Source organism: Peromyscus californicus, unplaced genomic scaffold (genome assembly GCF_007827085.1).
Source record: "Peromyscus californicus insignis strain IS unplaced genomic scaffold, ASM782708v3 Scaffold_8__1_contigs__length_139910024, whole genome shotgun sequence".
NCBI classification, from domain to species: Eukaryota; Metazoa; Chordata; class Mammalia; order Rodentia; family Cricetidae; genus Peromyscus; species Peromyscus californicus.
This window is the reverse complement of record NW_026294606.1, coordinates 6,138,849-6,163,273: the sequence shown is the minus strand read 5'-3', so window position 1 is coordinate 6,163,273 and position 24,425 is coordinate 6,138,849. Positions and strand designations below refer to the sequence as shown.

The window sequence follows — 24,425 nt, the reverse complement described above, 5'->3', positions numbered from 1 at the left end:
ATGTGATGTCTGTAATATTAGCCCCATCCTATATAGAGAGAAAAACAAGACCCAGGAAGGCAGCTCATCATCTTGTTGCACTCAAACATCTAAAGGGCCAAGGTGGGTTGAAAGGGAGTCTGACTTGAGAATCTTTAAACACCATGCTATCCTAAGTTCCAGAAACACGGAGAAGGAATAACAGACCACACCTGGGAACTATAACAAGACCTTCCAGGAGAGATACCACTTATCTGGGGGGGGGGGGGGGGAGATGAAGAGACATTCCCGAGACAGCAAAGGTGGGAAGGAAGGGTGGATATGGACTTGTTGGACTAATCCAAGAGGATATTGTATCTGAGAGACAGTGAAAGATTGGAGTGGCTGGGCACAGGGTACATGGTGAAGAAGGAAGCTAGAGAGGTACACATGGCCATAGCTGGTACAGCCCTATACATCACACTAGAGAGGTACACATGGCCATAGCTGGTACAGCCCTATACATCACACTGAGAGGTACACGTGGCCATAGCTGGTACAGCCCTATACATCACACTAGAGAGGTACACGTGGCCATAGCTGGGAGAGCTCTATACATCACACTAGAGAGGTACACATGGCCGTAGCTGGTACAGCCCTATATATCACACTAGAGAGGTACACATGGCTGTAGCTGGCAGAGCTCTATACATCATGCAAAGGAGCTTCATCCAAAGGGTAATGCCACTGAGAAGTTCTAAACAGGGAATTACAAGAACAGATGGAATGTTTTCCCTGAGAATTTCACACATGAGTACTGTATTTACATCAGTTCCACCCTTCCATCTCCCCCCTGAAATTCTCTTGTGCCCCACAAATCCCTCTAAAATCCATGGCCTCTTCTTCCACACAGATACATATATATAAATACAACCTACTGAGTCCAATTAGTGTTGTTCACACATCTATATGTTTAGGGCTGACCATTCAGGAGTAGATAACCTCTCTGGGGGCTCCTCTCTGGAGAAGACTGATTCTCTCTCTCTCTCTCTCTCTCTCTTTCTCTCTCTCTCTCATCAATCATTAACTTCCTGTAGCTCTTCACCTAGGGGAGGGGCCCTGTGAGATGACATGTCAACTGGTGTTGTCATTGGAGGTCTTGCTTAGATGACTATGTCCTTATGACTTCACGAGTAGACAGTAGACACGACCTCTCAGCAGACACGTCCTGGTCTGCTGACTCTTACAGTCTTTTGCTTCTTCCTCCCTGGTGTTCCTTGAGCCCTTGGGAGTAGGAGCTGTGTTGCAGATGAGTGCTCTATGGTCAGTTGTTATCTGCATTTTGACCCATTGTGGGGTTCTCTGATGGTCTCCAGATAGGAATTTCTGAATGAAATTCTGGGTGCAGGGGTGGGAGAGAGCGGCACTGGAGGCAGGAAGAACAGCTGGGAGACCCTGATGGTAACCCAGGAAAGAGTACGTAGCCAGGAAGCAAGAGCAATGTCAGCACCCCACTCCCTGTCACAAGCCCAGACAATGCCAGTGCGGACCCAGAACCCGCCTCTTCAGCAAAGAGACAGCAGAAGACTGAAATCGAGGGCAATCTGACCACAGGAAACAACACAGGCGGAAGCTGAGGTGAGTATGCACACAGCCTGCTGACCATTCTCTTTCAAACCCATGCCAGAGCCAAGAAAATTCAGGACAGTGCAACATGCAGGCTACCGACACCCACCTCCAAGCTACAGGGACACACCACTATCCTGCCACAGCTCCAGATCTGAATGACTCTAGAACAGGGGGAACAGATGGTGTTGGATTTGTCAAATCCTGCCTGCTAGTCTCTGTGTCAGACCAGCTTGGCCAGGAACCCCCACCCCCGCCACCCCCACCCCCCCACCCCTGCCATATTTCCCTTCTCTGGGTACTGTGAAGGCCAATAACTAGAATGCACTGTGTCATGGTGGGGGCGGGGTGGGGGGCGGGGTGGTGAGGAGGAAACAGGGGAAGGTGGCGGACCCTTCCTGCCCCTAAGATGGGGGTCCTGATCCCCTGAGTTTTTACTGAGTCACACAAACAGAACCAAGCATAGGCAAAGAAATCAGAAGTTTATGTTTCTTCTTCCAAATGGCTATTTACAAGTTCACTAATTAGGGTCCCACTGCTAAATGTATCACAAAAGATGTTAGGTTTAAGAACTTAAGCCTTAGAAACAGGAATTTGAAAGAGCAGCTGGCTGCAAGAACTCAGAGGCATGCAGTCAGGTCTGGGCTGGCCGCCCTCCCTCTGTGGAATCTGTGTGTGGGAGTCAAGTCAGGGTTTTAGACCTTTAGATAAACAAATAGAAACTATTGAAATTGTATGAAAACCACTTTCTGTGTGTATTCACACACCCTTGGGTGCAGGATCAAGAGGAATTCCATTTTCTGGGACAATAACAGATTTAGTGGATTCTTTCAAGTTTCTATGACCTGCAAAAGGTAAGCAGGCTTCTCTAGACAGAGCTTCTTGGACTACAGATATCATCCTGTATGGTGCTCAAAATCAAGCACACCAAGAAGCCACATTGTCTCTGGCAGTGGTTGCCTGCATATGGCCATTCAGCTTTGCTGCAGCCTCATCCTGAACACGTGTGTGCACCGTGCACTGAACCTGCCACCACTCTGACACACCAAGAACCTGCCTGAAACACCTCGGCTCAGTCTCAAGAATATGATATTCTATCAATGCCATTGTCTTCACTGCACAGATAAGTTGTTCTGCACCTACAGAAACACCAGCATTTCAATATGGAAAACAAAGAGTTTTAAGTATTTCTCTACTGTCATTCCTCAGCACACATCAAGGCAGTATGTCTCTGCATCGTGTTGTGTTGGGATATTTGGTTTTAAAAATTGCTGTCTGAAGCAAAGGAAACTATAGCAGAGGAAAATACAGAATGAGAGAGAGATTTGCTAGCTATGCATGAGACACGGAATATATACTATATATACTATATACTATAAAGAACTAAAGGTCTGGGGAGATGGCTTAGTGAGTAAAACTTTTGCCACACAAGGTAGATGGCCTGAGTCTGGATCCGCAAAGCCGTCCACAACCCCAGAGCATCCCTACAGGAGACAGGAGGGGAGATAGGAAATCTCCAGAAGCTGGAGGCCAGCCTGGACTCCTGAGGTGAAGGAGTTCCATCTCAAACAAGGTAAAAGGGAGGAACCAACCTCAAAGGTTTTCCTCACTTCCACACGTGTGCGCTTACACACACACAAACACACTGTGAGTCAGAAGATAGGCTAACAAAATACTGTCTAAAGGAGAAACAGAAGTGGCCAATGTTTTTCAAACTGTTTGATATCATTAACTATCAGGGAAATATGTATTAAAACTACTTTGAGATTCCATCACAACACAGTTAGAACGGCTGTCACCACGAGAACCAGTGACAAGAAATGCTTTTGAGGGTGTAGAAGGAGGAGTTTATTCACAGATGGCAGAAGTGTAAACTGGGGAAGCCATTTTGGTAATCAGTCCCCCCACAAAAAGAAAAATTAGAAACAGAACTACCTGCTGACCCAATCATGTCAGTCTTGAACACACACCAAACACATCCATGTTGTGGAATATTAGTTTAAGATGTGTCACACTTGTTTATGCTGTGAAATATTTGTTTAGCGATGCAAAGATGTGTTGCATTCTTTTATGTTGCATTTGTTTACTCTGTAAAGCTGTGTTACTTTGCCTGCCTAAAACACCTGATTGGTCTGATAAAGAGCTGAATGGCCAATAGCAACGCAGGAGAAAGAGGCTGGGCTGCCAGGCAGAGAGAATAAATAGTTGGAGAAGAAGAAAGAAGAGAGAGGAGTGAGAAAAGGAGGAGAGAGGACAGCAGGGGCCAGCCACCCAACCAGCAACAGAGTAAGAAGGAAAGAAAGTATATAGAATAAAGGTAAAAGCCCAGAGGCAAAAGATAGAAGGGATAATTTGAGTTCAGAAAAGCTGGCTAGAAACAAGTAAAGCTAAGGCCAGGCATTCATAAGTAATAATAAGTCTCCGTGTATTTATTTGGGAGCTGAGTGGTGGGTCCCCAAAGAGCGAAGAGTAAAAAAACAACTACACACCCTTGTTCACTGCTACCCTATTCACACCAAAAACATCTATGTTCACTGCTGCTCTATTCACACCAAACACATCCATGTTCACTGCTTCCCTATTCACACCAAACACATCCATGTTCACTGCTGCTCTATTCACACCAAACACATCCATGTTCACTGCTGCCCTATTCACACCAAACACATCCATGTTCACTCCTGCTCTATTCACACCAAACACATCTATGTTCACTGCTGCCCTATTCACACCAAACACATCCATATTCACTGCTGCTTTATTCACACCAAACACATCCATGTTCACTGCTCCTCTATTCACAATAGAAAGGAAATGGAGTCAGCCTCGATATCCACTAGCAAACAGACATGTGGAAAATGAATGGAATTTTATTCTAATATAAAACAAAATGAAGTTTACAAGAAAATATTCTATTAAGCATGGCAACCCAGGTTCAGAAAGACAAATATTGTGTTTTCTCTCTTAATATGTGGATCTTAGCTTCCTAGTTTTTAATGTTTGTGTGTGCGTGTGTGTTTGTGTGTATGTGTATAGACAGGTATGGGTGTTTGTCATACAGCATAAAGGGGCCATCATAAAATGGGGAGTCGGGGGAGATGTTAAAGACTGAGAGGCAAAAACAGAACACAGGTAACCTGGGTAAAGAGGCTACTGGGGGTAGAAACCTAAAAGGAGGCAGGAGGATGGGAGGCAGCAGGAATCGACAACTACTGTGTTTGAAGTGCCATAATACTTTGCATACTGGTTAAAACGTGTATCTCCTAAAAATTGCTGTTTGAGTTTCTGACCTGAGTTTGATTTTTTAAAAGGCTATATAAATTTTGACTTGTGATTTAGATAGCAATTTTGATATGTCTCTAAGTATACTTCTGCCATTTTGTATTATGTATTTATGTGGCATTCTTAGCTTGACAATCATAAAATTAAAATAACCACCAACTCTGAAAAACATTGAAGATGTTCTGTGACCTGCAGTACCAAATATTCAGCCAAAATGTAACTCCTTATGTATCGTGAGACCAAAATAGGAACTAGAACCTCGCTAGTCAATGGGAGACCAAAATGGGAAAAATATACCATGTAGGTTAAGAGTTCTGTTTGTAGTTAAGACAGGTAAGAACAAGTTGCTCTTTGTCATATGTTTGTGTGACCCACCTGCCTGGATGTGCTTGATCACATGTGGGCAGGAGGTATGTGGGCAGGAAATACGACAGGACGCAGGCAGGAAGTACAGCCAGATGCTCAAAATTGTGGAACTGGTTTTCTCGCAGGAACCTCAGGATCAACACCACTTCCCTGGAAGTGCTGAGAGTAAGAGACTCTGTCACCATCTCCTGTTTGAGCCGAGCTGGGGTTGAACCCAGGGCTTCCTGCGTGCTAGCTAAATCCTGTTCCAAATGAGCTACATCCTCAGGCCTATAAAGAAATTCTTTGGTATACATACAGTTTTACCATTTATTAAAGATAAGAACAGATTTTTACACTAATAAGATAAATGGACATACAGTTAATCCTGAGTTTTGCAAGAGAAAAACCAGTTCAACCATTTTGAGCCAAATTTGAAGCAAGCTTTAGTTAAATACTGGCAGGAAGTTGGACTCTGGCCATGTCCACTCCTGGGTTCCCACGAAATGACCACGAATCACATTTTACAGAGGCTTAAAAAGGACAAAACCACAGCCACAATATTTCCATCAGGTCCAATCAGGGGCAAGTATACATCCTGATGTATTTCCTGCCCACTACCTCCCACCCACATCCAATCAGAGGCAAGCTTATATCTTGACATATTTCCTGCCCACATGTGATCAAGCACATCCGCAGCAGGTGGGTCAAAGAAACATATGACAAACAGGAACTTATTCTTACCTGTCTTAACTGCGAACAGAACTCAACCTTCAAGGTATATTTTCCCCATTTTGGTCTCCCATTGACTTTCACCATGTATTTATTATTCTTGTTCCTATTTTGGTCTCACATTGGAGGCAGGAGGATCTGAAGTTCAAGGTCATCCTTGGCTACATAGTGAATATCTAAACCAGGCCTGTCTCAAAAAATAAATAACAAAAATAAAAAAGAATTTTTTTAAATAAATTTCTCTATGACGTTATCAATTAATGTTGTTTTATATAGCTACTTTATATTTTTATGTGATCCATGGTCATGAGTAGAAAAAGTTTAAGAAGCACTATTCTAGGGACTTTTTTCTTCTTTCTTTGGATAATTGTGAATTTTCAGTAACAAGAAAATGACAGGGTGAAAGAAAACCTCGGGGCTCCAAACAGCAGTGACACTCTCAGTGCCCTCCACGGAGGGTCTGTGAGATGGTTCAATGAGCAAAGGCCCTTGACCTCAGACTGACCACTGGAGCTCAGTCTCCGGAGCCCACAGGTGGAGGACCAACTCCCGCAGGTTATCCTCTGATCTCCACACACACGCTATGATGTGCACACACACATAAAATACATGCACATGCACACACACCAAATAAGTACACAAATGTTTAAAAAACAAGTTCCCTTGTAGTAAACTAAGAGATGTATCTGTAGTCACATAACTTTAAAAATCCTACAATCCTACAATTTTCTAAAATTTTCTTTATTTATTTATCATGTATGTGTGTGTAATCTTTGCATGCACATGTGTTGGCATGTGTCTGTCACAACATACATGTAAAGATCAGAAGACAATGGCAGTTCTTCTCTCCTTTTACTAGTGGGTTCGAGGGTTCAAACTTCTGCTATCAGGTTGGGCAGCAAGTGTCTTTGCCTGCTGAGCCATCTTGTCAGCCCCAACCTTATTATTTCTTATGAAACAGCAGAAATGACTATAGCAAATTAAGATTTTAGTTTAAATTTGCCCTAAAAAAATGGTAGTAATAACAGTCACTATAGCATACTAGGCCCTCTGCTAAATGATTATCCACAGAACCTCATTTAGTCCTTGCAACAGTTCCCAGAGCTGGGTGACATTACTGCTATCTGACAAATTATTATAGAGTTGGCATTTTGAAGAGTTGTTTATACACAGATGAAAGACAGGCTGGACGTGAAGTTGGCCCAACTCTAGACTTAATCTAGATTCCTATCTAATAAGAAACTCATAGCTAATAAATCCCTCCGTATTTTGAACCTTACTCTAGGCAACAGCTTTGACAAAAGAGTTGTAAAACTTAAAACATGGGTCAAAAGTCTAAGGACAAGCCACCGTTTACTACTTCGCAATCGAGAACCAAGATGGCCAAGATCTTGTCAAGCTTGTTCCCAGCAGCCTTGTCACATGACAGAGAGCTGGCCGACACAAACACCTCAAGGTTTCCTCTTGACTGCTCATGATGCCATGAGCTGCAATCATTCCCGAGAAAGAGAAGCCATCCAAAGACTTCTCATTCTTGTGTTGTTTTGTTTTTTAAGACAGGGTCTCATTCTGTAGCCCAGGCTGGCCTCAAATTCATAATCCTCCTGCGTCAACCTCCCAGGTACTAAGACAACAGAGTGTGCCACTGCATCAAGCTAGGAGCTTGGCCATTCTTGATTCTTCACTTAGCTCTAAAAGTTTAACAAAATAGTTCTAGAAAATAGAAACACAAATCCTGTAACTCTTTCCGTCTCTGAATTCAGTCCAAAAAAGAGCCTCCTCTGCTAGCTTTTTCCCAGGGGGCTCTGCCAAACACCCCAGAGAAACTCACTTTACATATCTTTTTAGCTCTATCTCTGATTGTCATATGTTAACATTCATGTCCCATGAGGGACAGACATTTGCTCATTCAGCTAGCACATACCAAATGCATCCCACATGCTTGACCTATAGGACACATGGTGAACAAGCATCCCTCTGTCCTCACTAAGCTAGTGGTTGAGTTTATGGAAGCCAGAGGCAGACACCATCAAACCCACAATTACAAAGGGGACTAAATGCTAGAAAAGGGGACTCTGCTTAGAAAGACTTTTGGGTCAAGTGGTAGTGATACACACCTTTAATCCCAGCACTCGAGAGGCAGAGGCAGGTGGATCTCCATGAGTTCGAGGCCAGCCTGGGCTACAGAGTGAGTTCTAAGACAGGCTCCAAAGCTACACATAGAAACCTTGTCTCGAAAAACCAAAAAAGAAAGAAAGAAAGAAAGGAAGAAAGGAAGGAAGGAAGGAAGGAAGGAAGGAAGGAAGAAAGAAAGAAAGAAAGAAAGAAAGAAAGAAAGAAAGAAAGAAAGAAAGAAAGAAAGAAAGAGAGATAGACCGACCCTCGGAAGGCTAGGCACCCCTGCACCAGGACACCATACACAAATGATGAACTCACAAGAGCACGCATTTGCTTCCCTCATCGTGGAGCCCACTGCTCCCACTGGATTGGTTTGCTTTTAAAAGCCACTGACCTGGAGGAGCCATGGCTACTCAGAAAAGAAGTGAGAATAAGGGGAACGCAGTCCAGGAAGAGAGAGTCACATAGCAAAGAAGTCGAGAAGTGAGGAGGAAAGTGGCCTTTCCAGAGCCGTGGGAGGTTCAGTCAGGGTCAGCGAGGTGGACCAGCAGAGCAGACATTGACAAAGCATGCCTGTCCACCTGGTCCCAGCCCTGCCACCCAAGATGGAAGGAGAGGCCAACTCCCAAAACTGTCCTCTGACCTCCACACATACTCCATGGCACACACACACACACACAACAACAACAAGTTTTAGTCTGGCTGAAGCACACAAGCACAGTGAGAGAGCTGGTGGTGCGTGCAGGATCTAGGCTGCCTGTGTGCTGGTGGAGAGCAGGATCTAGGCTGCCTGTGTGCTAGCAGAGAGCGGGATCTAGGCTGCCTGTGTGCTAGCAAAGAGCAGGATCTAGGCTGCCTGTGTGCTAGTGGAGAGCAGGATCTAGGCTGCCTGTGTGCTAGCAGAGAGCGGGATCTAGGCTGCCTGTGTGCTAGCAAAAAACAGGATCTAGGCTGCCTGTGTGCTAGTGGAGAGCAGGATCTAGGCTGCCTGTGTGCTAGCGGAGAGCGGGATCTAGGCTGCCTGTGTGCTGGTGGAGAGCGGGATCTAGGCTGCCTGTGTGCTGGTGGAGAGCAGGATCTAGGCTGCCTGTGTGCTGGTGGAGAGCTCTAAGGAGTTCCTCACGAGAAGGTAGTAGAAAGCCACCCTGGCAGGTTTTAAGTAGCTGAGGGATGCACCATGAGTTTGTTTGGAGAGGACCACTGTAGCTACACCATGTTAAATAGTTTGGGGGACAAACAAAAAGCCTAGAAGTGGGTTAACCAATGAGAAAGCCCCTGTAGCAAGGAAGGGAAAGAGTCTGGTGTCCCAGCTTAAAAGATTTGACCTTGAAGTCTTCAGACTTCACATTTGGATGCTGAATTCAGCCCTCTCTCAGAAGCACAGAAAGCCCCAGAGAAGAGTTTCACAGCCTATCAGATTTGAGTCCACATTCTAGATTCTACAAGTAAACTAAATGTATCCATGTCCCTGATTGGCAGGTGAAAAACTGCCAAACAGGACCAGAAGGAAGAGACTCAAGCAAGCAAGGAGGAGAAAAACTTTAATTATCATACAAGATTCAAGAGGTCTAGAAAAATCACTGGCTCATCTCCAGACAAGCCCAATCCTATTACTAAGCAAATAAAGACTTGATAATGAGAAAGAAATGGTTTATTAGCAGCAGGTCTCTGAAGAGCATGGTCTCTGAGGGAAAAAGGGCTATGTTCAAGAGTCCTTACGTTATAGAATTCCCCCTTCCTCCTGTCTTGAATGATCTCTACTGTAATTTAGTCTTGTGCACTAGGCAGAAAAAAAAGCAGGAAAAAGCTTACCCCTTACCCAATGATCCCTCATAAGTATTAAGATGGTGTTTTTAACCCTCACCCAAGTTCTAAGATGTACCTTGCCAACTCAATGAGCTAGAGCTGAGGTCTAAGGCCCACTTCAGTTGTTAACTTCACAATGGCAAAAAGAAATATTCCATCTGCTCCTTGAATCCTAGCCAGGCCTCCAGCAGTTGGTGGTCTGAGTCATTTTGCTGCCAATGTCTAACTCCCATCTCCTGCCCTACCTTTATCCCTAGGCTGGGTAAGAATCAAAGAAGACAACTAGTATGTAAAGACTGGGACTTGAGATTCAGCAGCGCCAGTGAGGAAGATCACCTCAACATCCAGATTCCCTGGAACCTCATCCCTCCTCTACCTGCTTAGTTAAAAAAGAAGGAAATCCCCATGTATCCATGAAGATACTTCACATTCTCCCTCACCACTCTCAACAATGGCACGTGCTGCTACTATGACTGCCACGACCACCATCACCAACAACAGCCATCACCACCATTGCCACCATCACCACCACCACCATCATCACAATCACCACCACCATCATCACCACCACCACCACCACCATCATCATCACAATCACCACCACCATCATCACCACCACCACCACCATCATCACCACCATCATCACCACCACCATCATCATTACAATCACCACCACTGCCATTATCATTGCCATAATCATGACCACTACCAGCATCATCACCACCATTACCATCACCACTACCACCATCAATGACTATAACACACTAGGATCCAAAGAATGGAACCAGGTTATTCCCACGGTTTCATTTGGGTTAGAAACCCAAATATGTTTTGTTTTAGCCATTATGGTAGGATTAAGACCCCGAGCTCAAATTCTCCTTAGACCTCAGCTCCTTTAAATACCATAAAGTGAGGCTTGTTTTAATGTATCTAGATGACATGTACATCAAAGATCTCTGAATGAAAGCATAGCAGAACACAGAACACGGGTTAAAGGGCATAATAAAAAGACAAGGAAGCTAGAGAGGTGGCTCAACAGTTGAAAATACTGCTCTTGCACAGAATCCAGGTTCAGTTCCCAGCTCCAGACTGGGCGGCTTACAACTGCCTGTAACTCAAATTCTAGGGATGCACACCTCTAGCTTCTGTGGGCACCTGAATTCTTGTGTGCATACCCACACATAGACACGTCATTTAAAAATAATAATAAATAAATCTCTTTTTAAAGAGGGAGAGAAAAATTGACCAGACTGCTGGTTGTCATAAGAACTTTGTGTCCCCTGAAATAGAGATGCTAGATGGTGGGATGCATGAGCAAGTCTTATGCATTCCATATTCCCAACTAAAGGATGGGCAGCACATAACCCTGCTGGCCTCTCTATTCAATCTGCACTAAAAGCAGTGGAGGCCATTAAGTTCCTTGCCCACTCCAGATCTTTTTGCAGGCAGGATGGATGTAGATACTCTAGCAAGCACTCCAACTTTTAGTTTACAGCATCTCTCCCATGCTATAATGGGTAGGACATGGTCAGGGGTATAGATTCACACTAGGAACCACCGTGGTCAGAGGTGTGGATTCACATTTGGAACCACCATGGTCAGGGGTATGGATTCACACTCAGAACCACCATGGTTGGGGTGTGGATTCACATTAGGAACCACTGTGGTCAGGGGTGTGGATTCACATTCAGAACCACCGTAGTCAGGAGTATAGATTCACATTCAAAACCATCGTGGTCAGGGGTGTGGATTCACAATGGGGACCACCGTGGTCAGGGTGTGGATTCACATTCAGAACCACCGTAGTCAGGGGTATAGATTCACATTCGGAACCACCATGGTCAGGGATGTGGATTCACATAGGGAACCACCGTGGGATGAAAAGTAGCAGCACTTCAGCCTGACTGAAAGACTTTGGTCACACTTCTCAGTCAAAAAAAGGCCACTTGTACTTTCTTTTCCTCTGGCCATGAACATGCTTAGAGAAAAAGACTTCAGAGGAGCCACGTGGGCCTTTTCATGGTGAATTTATACATTTTAAACCCAAAGCTGAGAAGTAGGAACATTTTGCAATATTTTGGAGATTTTTTTTTTAACCTCTACAGAGCCAAGAGGTCTCAAACATCTACAAGGCTTATGTAGGATCAGAGCACAGGCTGGGACAGCTGAGGATCTCAACAAAAGCAAAGAAAGAAAAACCAGAAAAATGAGAACAAACAAAAAGTAAAAAAGTATGTGCACTAGAGCACTCATGTACACACTCTTTCCAATCATGCTCACAGATACACACACACACACACACACACACACACACACACACACACACACATACATACACAAAATGTGCATGTCTCCCAGGTCTTCAAAATATGCATGGTGGGGCAGAAGCGATGGCTCAGCAGTTAAGAGTATTTGTTGCTCTTGCAGAAGATCCCATATGTGGCTCACAACCATCCATAACTCTGGTCCCAAGAGATGTGAGCCCTCTTCTTCTCCTGTGGGCACCAGGCATGCACATGGTGCACATACATACATGCAGATAAAACGCTCATATATATAACATAAAACAAATAGATCTAAAATAGATTTATTTTAATGTGCATGGCCTTTAGCTTAGTAATTCCTGTCATAGGAATTTATTCTAAGAAAATGATTAGAGGTGTAAATAACAGTTTAGATGCAGATTCCCAAGGAAACAATTGTAACATAAAATGCTGGGGAGAAGTATAATTTCTAGAAAATAAGGGAATGAATTTTCAGTTAGGATGGAATCTTATGAAGCTATTGAAATTAGGATACAGACATGATATCACGGACATGGGGACATGTTAAGGATAGATGCTAAGTGCCGTTAATGTTTACTGAGCACCTGTTCATGGTGGGTAGTGCTCGATAAGCAGACATAAGCTCTTAACCTCATAAAGCTGATGACTGACAAGGAAGATCAGAGGTTAGGGAAGTGTTAAGGGAAGCAGTAATAACTGAAGAGAAGCATAAGGTACCTGGAAAAAGGTGACAAAGTTCGGGGGATCATACAAGACTCCACTAAGGCACTGATGCTTACATCATAATGAAGGATGGAGAGGAGCTAGGCAGAGTGGAAATGGAAAAAAAAAGTATTCCAGATTAATAGCAATTTTTAAATATATGTTTATTAAAGCATGGCTATTAAAATATATGTGAATGCATTTATGTTGAAAGATATGTTGTATATGTACATATCTATAAATAGAACATCTGAAAGAATAGTCATCTAAATGCTATAGTACATGTATTTATTTTTATTTTAATTTTTTTTTACCTTCTGCCTGCTTCCATTTTCTGACTTTTTCTTTTTGTAATCAATATGTACGGACGGTATTTGGATGGATAGGAGGAAGGGTAAATAAAGGATGAAGGGATTGACGGTAGCCAGGTCATGTGGAGGGCTTGGGCAGGGAGAACATTAGACTGTGCTCCTCTCCATTCTCTCCTCCCTTTCAATTACAGAGGCCGAGATCTGTCCCAGGAGCATGCGCTCCCCCAACTGTTTCTGTTTTCTAAGGCATTTCTACTACCCACAGCCATGTTCGCTGGAGCCAACAGTTCAATTCATTATATTTCTGAGCAGATTCCTCTGTCAATACTGAACTTACAAAACCACACATACAAAGAGTGACTGGCATATTGAAACTGTGACTGAATAACTATTAGAGAGAAACAAATTATTCTAAAATATCTAGTTGCAGGTGTAGGACAGAGGGGGAAGGAAATGAAGCCTCTGTAGCTAGAGTTTGAGAGAACTCTAAAGGGGGGGTGGCTGGGATTCCCGGGTAGTGAGCACAGCTGGTTTTCCAGGCTCTACGGAAAAACTCCTGCCCTGGCTCAAGTGAGACGGGACATCTGGTCTACTTCAGCAGGTGCACGACTCCAAGCTGAGACTAACTCCGTCATGTGATGAGGCAGGAGATGCATGCATGGGGATTCTTACAGGACACTACCAAGGCCCTTCCAACAAGGCCACTCTTGCCCAGCTGTGCAGAACAGTAAGGAAAAATTAAAGTCTACCAAGTGAAAATGTTTGCATTCACCTCTCCTTGCAAGCTCAGGCTCACTCTTCCTATCTTCACCCATTCGCTGTCTTCTGTAGTGGGCACGTGGACTCAACCTGGACACGTCTCCCAAGCACCTGGAGTTCACACTCAAGCACTTCATCCACACATGAACAAAACACTCGTGTCCTGCTGTGAGCATTTGAGACACGGTAACAAGCAGGTCAAGCAAGTGCTCCATCTTCACAAGAAATGAGGAGACAGATCAAAAAAACAGATGGCTATAGTTTTTTTTCAAAAAAATAGTTATGATATAGGAAGGAAAGAGCCTTGGTGTGGAGCTATTTGATGATAGGAGGGGGCTTTTCTGAGGGGAGCACATGTGTAGGATGAGAAGCAGCAGTTACATGAGGGCCAGGGCGCACGTGTTGCAGACACCAGGGCACAGGCCAGGATGTAAGGGCATGGACACCACACTCATGTGGCAGGGGCACCTGAGCAGGCTTGGTGTCTCACAAGCCCAAATGGCATCCTCCAACAGCAGTCATTTGAGCACTGCATGTATATGGTACAAGGAGGTATTGCAGACAGACAGCTCAGCCTGTGGGACTCAGGGATTCAGCCCAGGCGTAAGGTATGTGAGATCCTTAGGCAAGCCGACTTCTTCCCTGAAAATTTGGCAAAGGTCCTGGAGTTATGGCAGCCATTGGCTGTTCCTCTGCCATCACTTCTCCAGATGGCCACACCTTTAGAGAGGCTACAGGAGGCCCCTGCTCCTGCCTGGGAGAAATGACCGACCAGAGAAGAACAAGAGCAGTCCCTGGGGGAGAGTGCCCAGCCAATAGTCAAGAAGCCAAGTCCTTACTCGCTGGATGTTGCTGTGGGATGTTCTGTATGGCAAATGTGTTGCCGATTAGTCAATAAATAAAACACTGATTGGCCATTGGCTAGGCAGGAAGTGTAGGCGGGACAAGGAGGAGAATAGAGCTGGGAAGTGGAAGGCTGAGTCAGAGACACTGCCAGCCGCCATGATGACAAACAGCATGTGAAGATGCCGGTAAGCCACGAGCCATGTGGCAAGGTATAGATTAATGGAAATGGATTAATTTAAGCTGTAAGAAAAGTTAGCAAGAAGCCTGCCATGGCCATACAGTTTGTAAGCAATATAAGTCTCTGTGTTTACTTGGTCGGGTCTGAGTGGCTGTGGGACTGGCAGGTGAGAGAGATTTGCCCTGACTGTGGGCCAGGCAGGAAAATTCAAGCTACAAATGGCGTCCAACGTGGTGGCAAGAGTTTCCACCTAAAAACTGAGAAAAAAAGATTCTAAAATGGAGCTAAAAACAGCTTTCTAATTGTCTCTCTCAAATGAGCGGCAGCTGCCGGTTTGAGCTACTGGCGGGTTCCTGGTGTGCACGCTCGACCTGCCTTATGGCGGGAATGAGGCCTCTGCAAGTGGCACATTAAGCTGCATGGTGGATTTAGCCTTTGCTAGTACAAAACAAAAAAAGAGGTTTCTGGGCTAAACACTGCTTGGATAAAAGCATAGAGACCACGATAGCTCCCAGAGCTGGCGGTACCACTGCCATGTTGGGAAGCTGAGGTGGGTGGAGCCAGCAGCCACAGATGCTGCAGTTTAAAGCAATAGATTCACAATAAGACAGATTCAGATGTAATAGTTTACAATGTGTGTAAAATATACGTAGGCTTGAAAGAGACAAAATAGGTGATATATACAGTTATATAAACAAATACATAGTTTTAAAAAATAAAGTCTTTAAAGAGACAATAAAATTAATATAAAAAATAAGCCACGTAAAGATAATATTACACAGAGAATCTGGATTGTGTTGTCTTTGGGATTTTTAACTGCAGAAAAACATTTGATTGTAAAAGCTGTTGAGTTATGCCAAAATGTATATTTTAAAGGTACCTTGACTTCAAAATTTGGATATAAGGATATGTTGTTTTAGAAAAGAGTTTCTGCTTTTGTTCCCACAGAAAGCCAGAGGCTTTGGATTTGTTCCAGATTAAGATACATCAGGTTTGACCAGCCAAGACCCCCTGAAAGGTCTCCGATGACACCATGGCCCAGATGATCCAACATCCAGAACCGTTTCAAGGCAACTGGCTCAGACGATACACCCTCAGGGACTACTCCATAATCCTAAAATTTTCTTTGTGTCCCCATAAGATACAGCGCCCCCCTCCAGCAGGAAATAGTAAGAGAAGCTACGCCCAAATTCCCAAATTATATGTAATTTTACTTTGTTAAGGTTAAAACCTTCCTTTTCGGAAAAAAAAAAGGAGGGGGGAAGTGTTGTGGGATGTTCTGTATGGCAAATGTGTTGCCGATTAGTCAATAAATAAAACACTGATTGGCCATTGGCTAGGCAGGAAGTGTAGGCGGGACAAGGAGGAGAATAGAGCTGGGAAGTGGAAGGCTGAGTCAGAGAGACACTGCCAGCCGCCACAATGAGAAACAGCATGTGAAGATGCCGGTAAGCCACGAGCCATGTGGCAAGGTATAGATTAATGGAAATGGATTAATTTAAGCTGTAAGAAAAGTTAGCAAGAAGCCTGCCATGGCCATACAGTTTGTAAGCAATATAAGTCTCTGTGTTTACTTGGTCGGGTCTGAGTGGCTGTGGGACTGGCAGGTGAGAGAAATTTGCCCTGACTGTGGGCCAGGCAGGAAAACTCAAGCTACAGGATGTTCTCTGCCTCAGCCCTCGGCAGGCCTAGTAGACAGTCAGAGGTCCACGCTGTGAACAAGCTTCCCCGCACGGCTGTGATGCTGACGCTTGAGACTCATGAGCCCTTTGAGTCTGTCTTCGTTCCCAGTGGAGGCCAAAAGATTACATGGCCATCTGGCCTGGCTGAGGCTCAGGCTCCCTCAAGTTCTCCATGTACAAAGCTCAGAACACAGATGTTCCTCATGGCAGGCTGCATAGCTCTGCCTCTCCTCCCTCCCCTCGTCCTTGTCCCCCACCTCATGCAGCCACCCTCAGTATTCTCCCAACACCTCAGGCTGCCCTGTGTGCACCCTCGCCATACCTGTGAACATGGCACAGAAGTAAGGGCTGCAGGCTGCCAGGACCACACGGTGAGCCTCTATCTCCACGTCTTCCGCCACAATCATCACGTCACACAGCAGCTGCTTACTGCAAGACACCAGTGGGGTGACAGGAAGGGTCACAGCATGGACACCCGCCCCCCATCCCACCGGATCGCACACTGTTAATACAGAAGGCTGGCCAGAGACTCTCTGTCTTGACACAGCAGGGAGTGGGGCCCTGAGAAAGCTACTCTGTGACCACCGTTAGGTCCGACCCTCCTTCATTTGTCCTTGTCACTCTGGTCCCCACGCTCTGCAGCAATGAATAGGGCAAGAGTGGCTCGGGACTGACTTCAGGCCGAGGAACGTGAGCATGTCACTGAGGTGTGCCACCAGCAAGACCAGGTCCTAGCAGTCCCCCCGGGGGCACCACTGCATATGCAAGACTCGTAAGAGACTAGTCAGACTCGGGTGTTTCTCTTCCCACCCAGGTCAAACACCAGCACCAAGACACCCTTACACACAGCACTCCCAGAGATCTTGAGCAGATGCCAATGGCTGCAATCCCTGAGAGTCGTGCCTGAGCTGCAGCTCAATAGTAGTACACTTGCATAGCATGCATAAAGTCAGGTTCAATCTCCCGTACTACTAAAAAAATTAAAAAAGAAAACCATTGTCTGGGGCCAGATAGACAGCTCAGCAGGTGCAGGAGTGAGGATTTCAGCTCATATTCCCCAGCTCCCACATTAAAAAACAGTCAGGTGTGACTGTGAGCATGCCTGAACTCCAGAGCTTGTGAGGGGGCAGAGAGAAAGATCATTAGGGCTTACTGGCTGCCAACCTAACTCCAAGTTCAGAGAGAGACCCTGTCCCAAAGGATACAGCAACAGAGATAGAGTGATTTTGATAAAGTAGAATACCTAATGTCCTCCTCTGACCTCTGAATACAGTCTCATGTATACACACATACACACACACACACACACACACACACACACACACACACACTCCAGAATCTTGCAACTATCTTTTTACATGGCTGTCACTGACACTCCACTGTGAACTTGGAAAAGGACTTAGCAGATTTAATCTTGTACCCTGGACACTAGGCTGCATGTCTGCCACATAGTAGGCCCTACATCTTTTCAAACAAACAAATATATGAAAAGAATCAATCCACATTCATCGACAGATTGAGTAACTGAGAACTGGGCCTGGTGGCACAAGCCTGTAATCCCAGCTACTCAGGAGACTGAGGCAGGAGGATCTCAAGTTCAAGGCTAGTCTAGGCAACTTAGTGAGATCCTGTCTCCAAAAAAAACAAAGGTAAAATAGGTAAAATGGGCCTTTGGGCATAGGTCAGTGGAGGAGTGCCTGCCTAATATAGGTAAGATTTTGAAAAGGATCAACAAATGGATAGTTGAGCACCTTAAGGTGCCACAAGACCTTGTCAATCCCAGAACTTTCCCATCAGTCTTTCAAGTTTTTGCCTCACCTATCACTGATGTAATAGATAGCATTTGCTGAGTTAGAGATGCTGAGTGCTTTTCTAAGCACCCCCCTCCCAGACATGATTTCATTTATTCTCTCTACAACTAACTCATTGAAGTAAGGCTAATTGTTATGCTTGCATCCTACAATGAGGGAGCTGAGGTCCAGAGAAATCAGTAAGTTTCTCAAAGGCACACAAGAAAGTGGAGATGGGGTTTTAAGGCAAGTGCCTGAGTCCCCAGGACCCTTCCATGGCACCCTGATCTCTTAAAGTGCTGGCAACAGGACGGGAGCAAGGATGAGAGGTGCATCTCAGTTTGCTCATGTCCGGCTTCTATCTGAGGATGCTGGATCAATGAGTCTGTCAGGGCTGATGGATGGAAGGGAAGTTATGCATTTGCTATCTCTGGAGCAGCACATTTAGCCATTGTCAACCACCAATGCACTGTTTCAGTTTCTCTCAGAGAAACACAATCATAAAGCCTAAGGCAGCGGGAACCTCAGATGCTCTCACTGGCCTTGGACAGAATTTGGTCTCTGAAACCGAAAGGGAAGGGATGCCCCAACCAGAAGGCTGAACCCTGAATACAGTTCAGTGTTTTCTCCCAAGTGTCCCCAGGCTTCATCACCGACTGGCCTTAGGGTGAGAAAAGACAAGGGCTGGAGTTACAGTGGTGGGGCTTCTGGGATGGGGAAGACCTTTGGGAACTAAGAAGTCAAGACCATTAGGACCTCGTTCTGCAGCAGACAGCACAAGCAGGAACAGAACTGACTCTGCCCTAACTAGCCACAGAACATGAGCAAATAAGCCTCCACCATTTTCTTGACTGCCTTAGTTGGGACAAACATTGCAGGACCCAGTTTTTAGGCCACTTTGGGTGAAACAGTGAGACTCTTGTCTAAAAATAGACTATTATTTTAAATATTGAAAAGAGAAAGAACCAGCCCCCCAAAAGAATATACTAACATAAAAATAGTTCTTATGATGGTATCTCAACTGTCAACTTGATGAGACCAAGGATTACCTGGGAGATGGCTACAGGCATGCCTATGGGGGATTATCTTGATTAGGTTAACTGAGATGGGAAAACCTGTCCACCGTGAGTGGCACCATTCCCTAGGCTGGGATTCAGGACTATATAAAAAGAGAGCTGAGCACCAGCATTCAATGGTCCTGACTCTTGACCGTGAACACAGTGTGATCATCTGCTTCAAGTTCCTGCAGCTGTGACCTCCCCAACACTGATGGGCTGTGACCTCAAACTGTGAACCCCACAGACCTTTTATCCTGTAAGTTGCTTTTGTTGGAGTATTTTGTCATAGCAACAGGAACAGTAACTAAGACAGCTAGACAGATCAACAGAAAACTAGAGCCCATAAAAAAACTGACTTTTGTTACTTTTTAATGAATTTTATGACATTCATAGTCAATTAACTTATGAGAGGGTGCATGTGTGTGCACATGCATGTGGAGGCCTGAGGTCAATGTCAGGCATCTTCCTCAGTCATTCTCCACCTTATTTTTGAAGTTTGTTACATTTATTCATTTTGCTGGTGGGGGGGCACATGCCATGGCAAGCATGTATGTGTGTGTGAAGGTCATGCCATAGCAAGCACGTGTGGACACATTGAGGTCATGCCATGGCATAAAGGCATAAAGAACAACTGGCTGTAATCAGTTTCTCCTTCCACCACATGGGTCCTGAGATCAAACCCAGGCCGTCAAGTTTGGCAACAAGAGCTGCTACACACTGAGACATCTTGTGAGCCCTCCACCTCATTTTTGAGACAGGGTCACTTATTAAAGCTGAAACTCACCACCGATCGGCATGGCTGCCTCGTCCAGGGGTCCATCTGCCTGTCTCTGTCTCCCACTCCCACCTTCAGCACTAAGTCTACAGACAAAAGCTGCACCTGGTTTTTTCCTGAGAGCTGGAGAACTGAGCTCAGTTCCCTGTGCATGGCAAGCATGTTGTATGATATTTTGTTTGTGTTCTGACACATGAAACTTGCTTGGAGATCAGAGGGCAGAGCTAGCCACTAGTTAACCATAGAGGCCAGGCAGTGGTGGCATAAGCCTTTAATCCCAGGACTTGGCTGGGGGGTGCGGGCAGGAAGCAGGAAGATCAGGAGTTCAAAGCCACCCTGGGCTACATGAGATTGAACCAGTCTAAAAGAGAAACAGAGCCGGGCTGTGGTGGCACACACCTTTAATCCCAGCACTAGGGAGATGGAGACAGGAATATAAGGCGGGTGGAGACAGGATCTCTGCCCATTCAGTCTGCAGATTCGTAGAGACAGGATCCCCCCTCCCATTCAGTTTCATAGAGGTAAGAAGTCTCTGGTGGCTGGTTGCTCTGCTTCTCTGATCTTTCAGCTTTCACCCTCAATATCTGACTCTGGGTTTTTATTGATTAAGACTAATTAGGGTCATGCTTCACAAGCACTTTACCCACGAGCCATCTCCCTAGTCCCTTAATCGGCTTTTTATAAGTGTGATGAGCAGTCAACTGTGAAATAATAGTCTTTTCAACACATAGTGACAGGATACCTGGATATAAGTATGTAGTTGAATGGTTGAATTGCTCCCTCATAATGTATACAAAAATTACCTCAAAGTAAACCAAATATCTAAGTGTAAGAGTCAGAAATATCAACCTTTTAGAAGAAAACGCAGGGAAATCATGGCTTCAGATAAACAATGGCCTTAAAGCTAACACACCAAAAATATGAATAACAAAAGAAAAATATGATAAATTAGATGTTCACGTTTAAAACATTTGCACTTTAAAGGACATCATTAAGAAATATGGATTTCTAACCCGTAGAATGATTTTCTTTAGCAAAACATTTATGTGAAAATAGACATATATCTAGAATATAAAACCAACTCAAACTTACATCTGAATAATCAACAGAAAAATAACCTAATAGGGTCAAGGGATCTCAAAACATATCTTCCTAAATAAGACATTGAAATGGCCAATAATCACAGGACACAGTGTTCACAGCTGTCACAGAAATTCAAAGTCCTCACATAACACCTGACACCCAGATAATACCTACAAGCAAAGTCACATCTGATAACAAATGTGAGCAAGGAACTGGAGAATTTAGAAAAGGCAATCCCAAACCCTACATCCACACCCCAGAAATGAAGCCCAGAAGGTTGGGTAGCAAGCAGCGCTCTTTATAGACAAAGGCCAGACGTGTCGTGTGGCCAGGATGAAATCCCACTGTCCAGAGAAAGGAATCAAACGCTGAAACGAGCCGCCGCCGCGTAGATGAGCTGCGAAGCATTACAAACGGCAGTGTGGCCTCACACACCTGTAATCGCAGCACTGAGGAGATGGAGGCAAGAGGATCAGGAAGTTGAGTCTAGCCTGGGCTACAAGAGTCAAAAAGAGGAGTGGAAGATGGCTTAGTGGGTAAAGTATCTGCCTTATGAGCAGGTCCTCAGTCTCCAAAACCCACATTACAAAATTTAAAAAAACAAAAACAAAAACCTAGATGTGTGGGCACACACTCGTAATCCCAAGCAAATCTCTCTGGGGTCCTCTGGCCAGCTAGCCTGACCTACTAGGTGAGTTCCAGATTATTGAGATCCTATCTTTTAAAAAGCTGAATGGTGCCGAGTGGTGGTGCACTCGGGAGGCAGAGGCAGGTGGATCCCTGTGAGTTCAAGGCCAGCCTGGTCTACAAAGTGAGTTCCAGGACAGGCTCCAAAGCTACACAGAGAAACCCTGTCTTGAAAAACCAAAAAAAAACAAAAACAAAAACAAAAACAAAAAACAAAAAGTTGAATGTCACCTGAGGAAAGATGCCTGAAGTTGTCTTTAGGTCTCTAAATGCACATACATACATATGCATGTGTACCTTACACACTTGCACCCACATACACAGGAACATACACACACATACACACATGCACGCACACACACAAATAACAATAATTTCTCAAGAAGACAATGCAGAGTGGAAACCAGCAAGGGGCCAGGGTGAAGCTCACTGAAAGGATGCGTCCTTAGTAAGCACAACCAACCTTCAGCAGAGAGAGAACTGAAAACACTGGCTTGTTGCTCCATGCTTCCTGCTCCCCTCTCTCAGGCCTGGTCAGGGTGTGCTGTTCTGGGAAGGACTAGTCTCCACTACCTGCTGGTCTCTGGGTCAGGAGCCAGAGTCACTGGAGCTCTGCCACCCAAAAGCACCACAGTCAGAACCAAGCACTGAAAGGCAAAGGAGGAGCGAGGCTGAGTGGTTGCCATGCCAACAGCTCGTTCTCTACCACAGAAGTAAAAAGAATAGGAAACTCAGGAGTTGTGTGATTCATAAATTGCAAAGAGCATGTGTGCTTGAACTAAAATAGCTCAAAAGCGAGGGAGGGGAATGTGGAGACAATGTGAGACGCAAGCCCTGGGTACTCCGGAGCAGTTCATTAGCGTCATCTCAGCAGAGTGGAGTCTGCGTACCTGCTCTCCACTAAGATCCCATTAAAGTCACCCAGGTCAATGACACAGAAATGCGGGCCCTTCTCACTGCCTTACCCATCTACTCTACTTTTTAAAAGACAGCCTTCAAATACCTTGGGGCTTGATGTTGGCTCCCAATACCGCAAGAACACATGCTTCGCTGAGGGGCAAGGCTTTGATTCTCTTACCCACTGCCCTATATCTGCAACCAAACACAGTGGTCAGTGTTTGTCAAACTAACAGTGACAGAAAGCTCCCGGGCCAGCCCTCAGCAGTAGCTAATGTATCATTACCATTGTCTTCCAGACTGTTGAATCTACTCTATTTCCAGGAATTGATCCTATGGAGATAACTGCTGTGGTGCACACATATTTAACAACTACAGTACGTGTGCTCGCACTATTCTGAGCACTTTATTCATCAACACTCTTAACAATCCAGCAAGAATGGTATTATTATTAGCCTCCGTTTACGACTGACAAAAGTGAGGTCAGGGAGATTAAGTTGCCCAGGACCACACAGTTAGTATGTACTAGAACCAATACTGGAGCAGAGTCTGTGCTTGTGATTTGGACACACTGATGGAAAAGGTAACTATTCCATCCAGAATAAGGTAAGAATGGGTTTTCACATGAGGCATTAGGAAATGGTAATATCCATCAGCAGGGAACTGGCTTTTATTTTATATATGCCAAAAGTAGAATACCATCCATCCATTTGATTGATGTTAGAAAATAGTGACATAGGAAAAAAATTGTTCAACAATAGAACTAAGAGAAAAGTCAGATCTGTAAATAGACTAAGAAATAGAAAGTGATTCCACAACATCCTATCAATAGGTCACTAACAAAGTTCTATGTGGCTTTAAAAAAATTAACCTTTATTTTTATTTTATGTATATGGGTATTTTGACTGGATGTGTGTCTGTGCACAGTGTGCATGCAGTGCCTGTAGAGGCCAGAAGAGGGTATCAGACTCCCTGGAACCGGAATTAAAAATGGTTATGGGCTGCCACGTGGGTGCTTGGATTTGAACCCTGGTTCTCTGCAAGAGCAACCGGTGCTGTAAACCACTGAGCCACCTCTGCATGTGATTTTTTTTTTTATCATCTACATCTTCTAAATGTCCTGCTGCAATAACTACAGCCCAGAGAGGAACACAGAGAGAGAGGGCAACCCATGCCTAAACCTGAACTAAAATTTTCAAATATATAAACAGAATATAGTCCTTTTGAACAAAGCAGAAAGAGAAAGGACAATACTATTCTTTTAAATCTCAGCGAAGGATGGTGGTACTCAGACCAACGTTTTCCCAAACACTAAGTCCAGCATGTGTGGGAAGTCTTTCATCAGGCTCGGTAGAGCCTTTGATATGCCTACGTGCATTCTCAAGCCCATTTGAGTGTGACTACAAGACTCCATTTTCCCACAGCCTCTAGAAAGAGCTGACATTCCTCAGATATTGACAGTGTTCCTAAAAGGAGAAGGAAAGTACCACTCCTGGGCAGAGTTA

At 44.8% G+C, this 24,425-nt stretch overlaps 1 protein-coding gene across 6 annotated transcripts in view; it reads right to left on the bottom strand.

Annotated features, from left to right (window-relative positions):
* Window positions 1–24,425, bottom strand: part of Klhl3 (kelch like family member 3) — a 124,131-nt gene that overhangs the window by 77,264 nt on the left and 22,442 nt on the right. For 4 of the 6 annotated variants that reach the window (XM_052726820.1, XM_052726816.1, XM_052726817.1 and 1 more), the window contains one exon: window positions 16,953–17,059. The exons of 1 other annotated variant lie outside the window; for it this stretch is intronic. In XM_052726820.1, coding sequence (XP_052582780.1) covers window positions 16,953–17,059 — 107 coding nt within the window. Of the gene's footprint in view, window positions 1–16,952; window positions 17,060–22,486; window positions 22,638–24,425 lie in introns of those variants that run through there. One more of the 6 variants, XM_052726818.1, reaches the window with a different exon arrangement.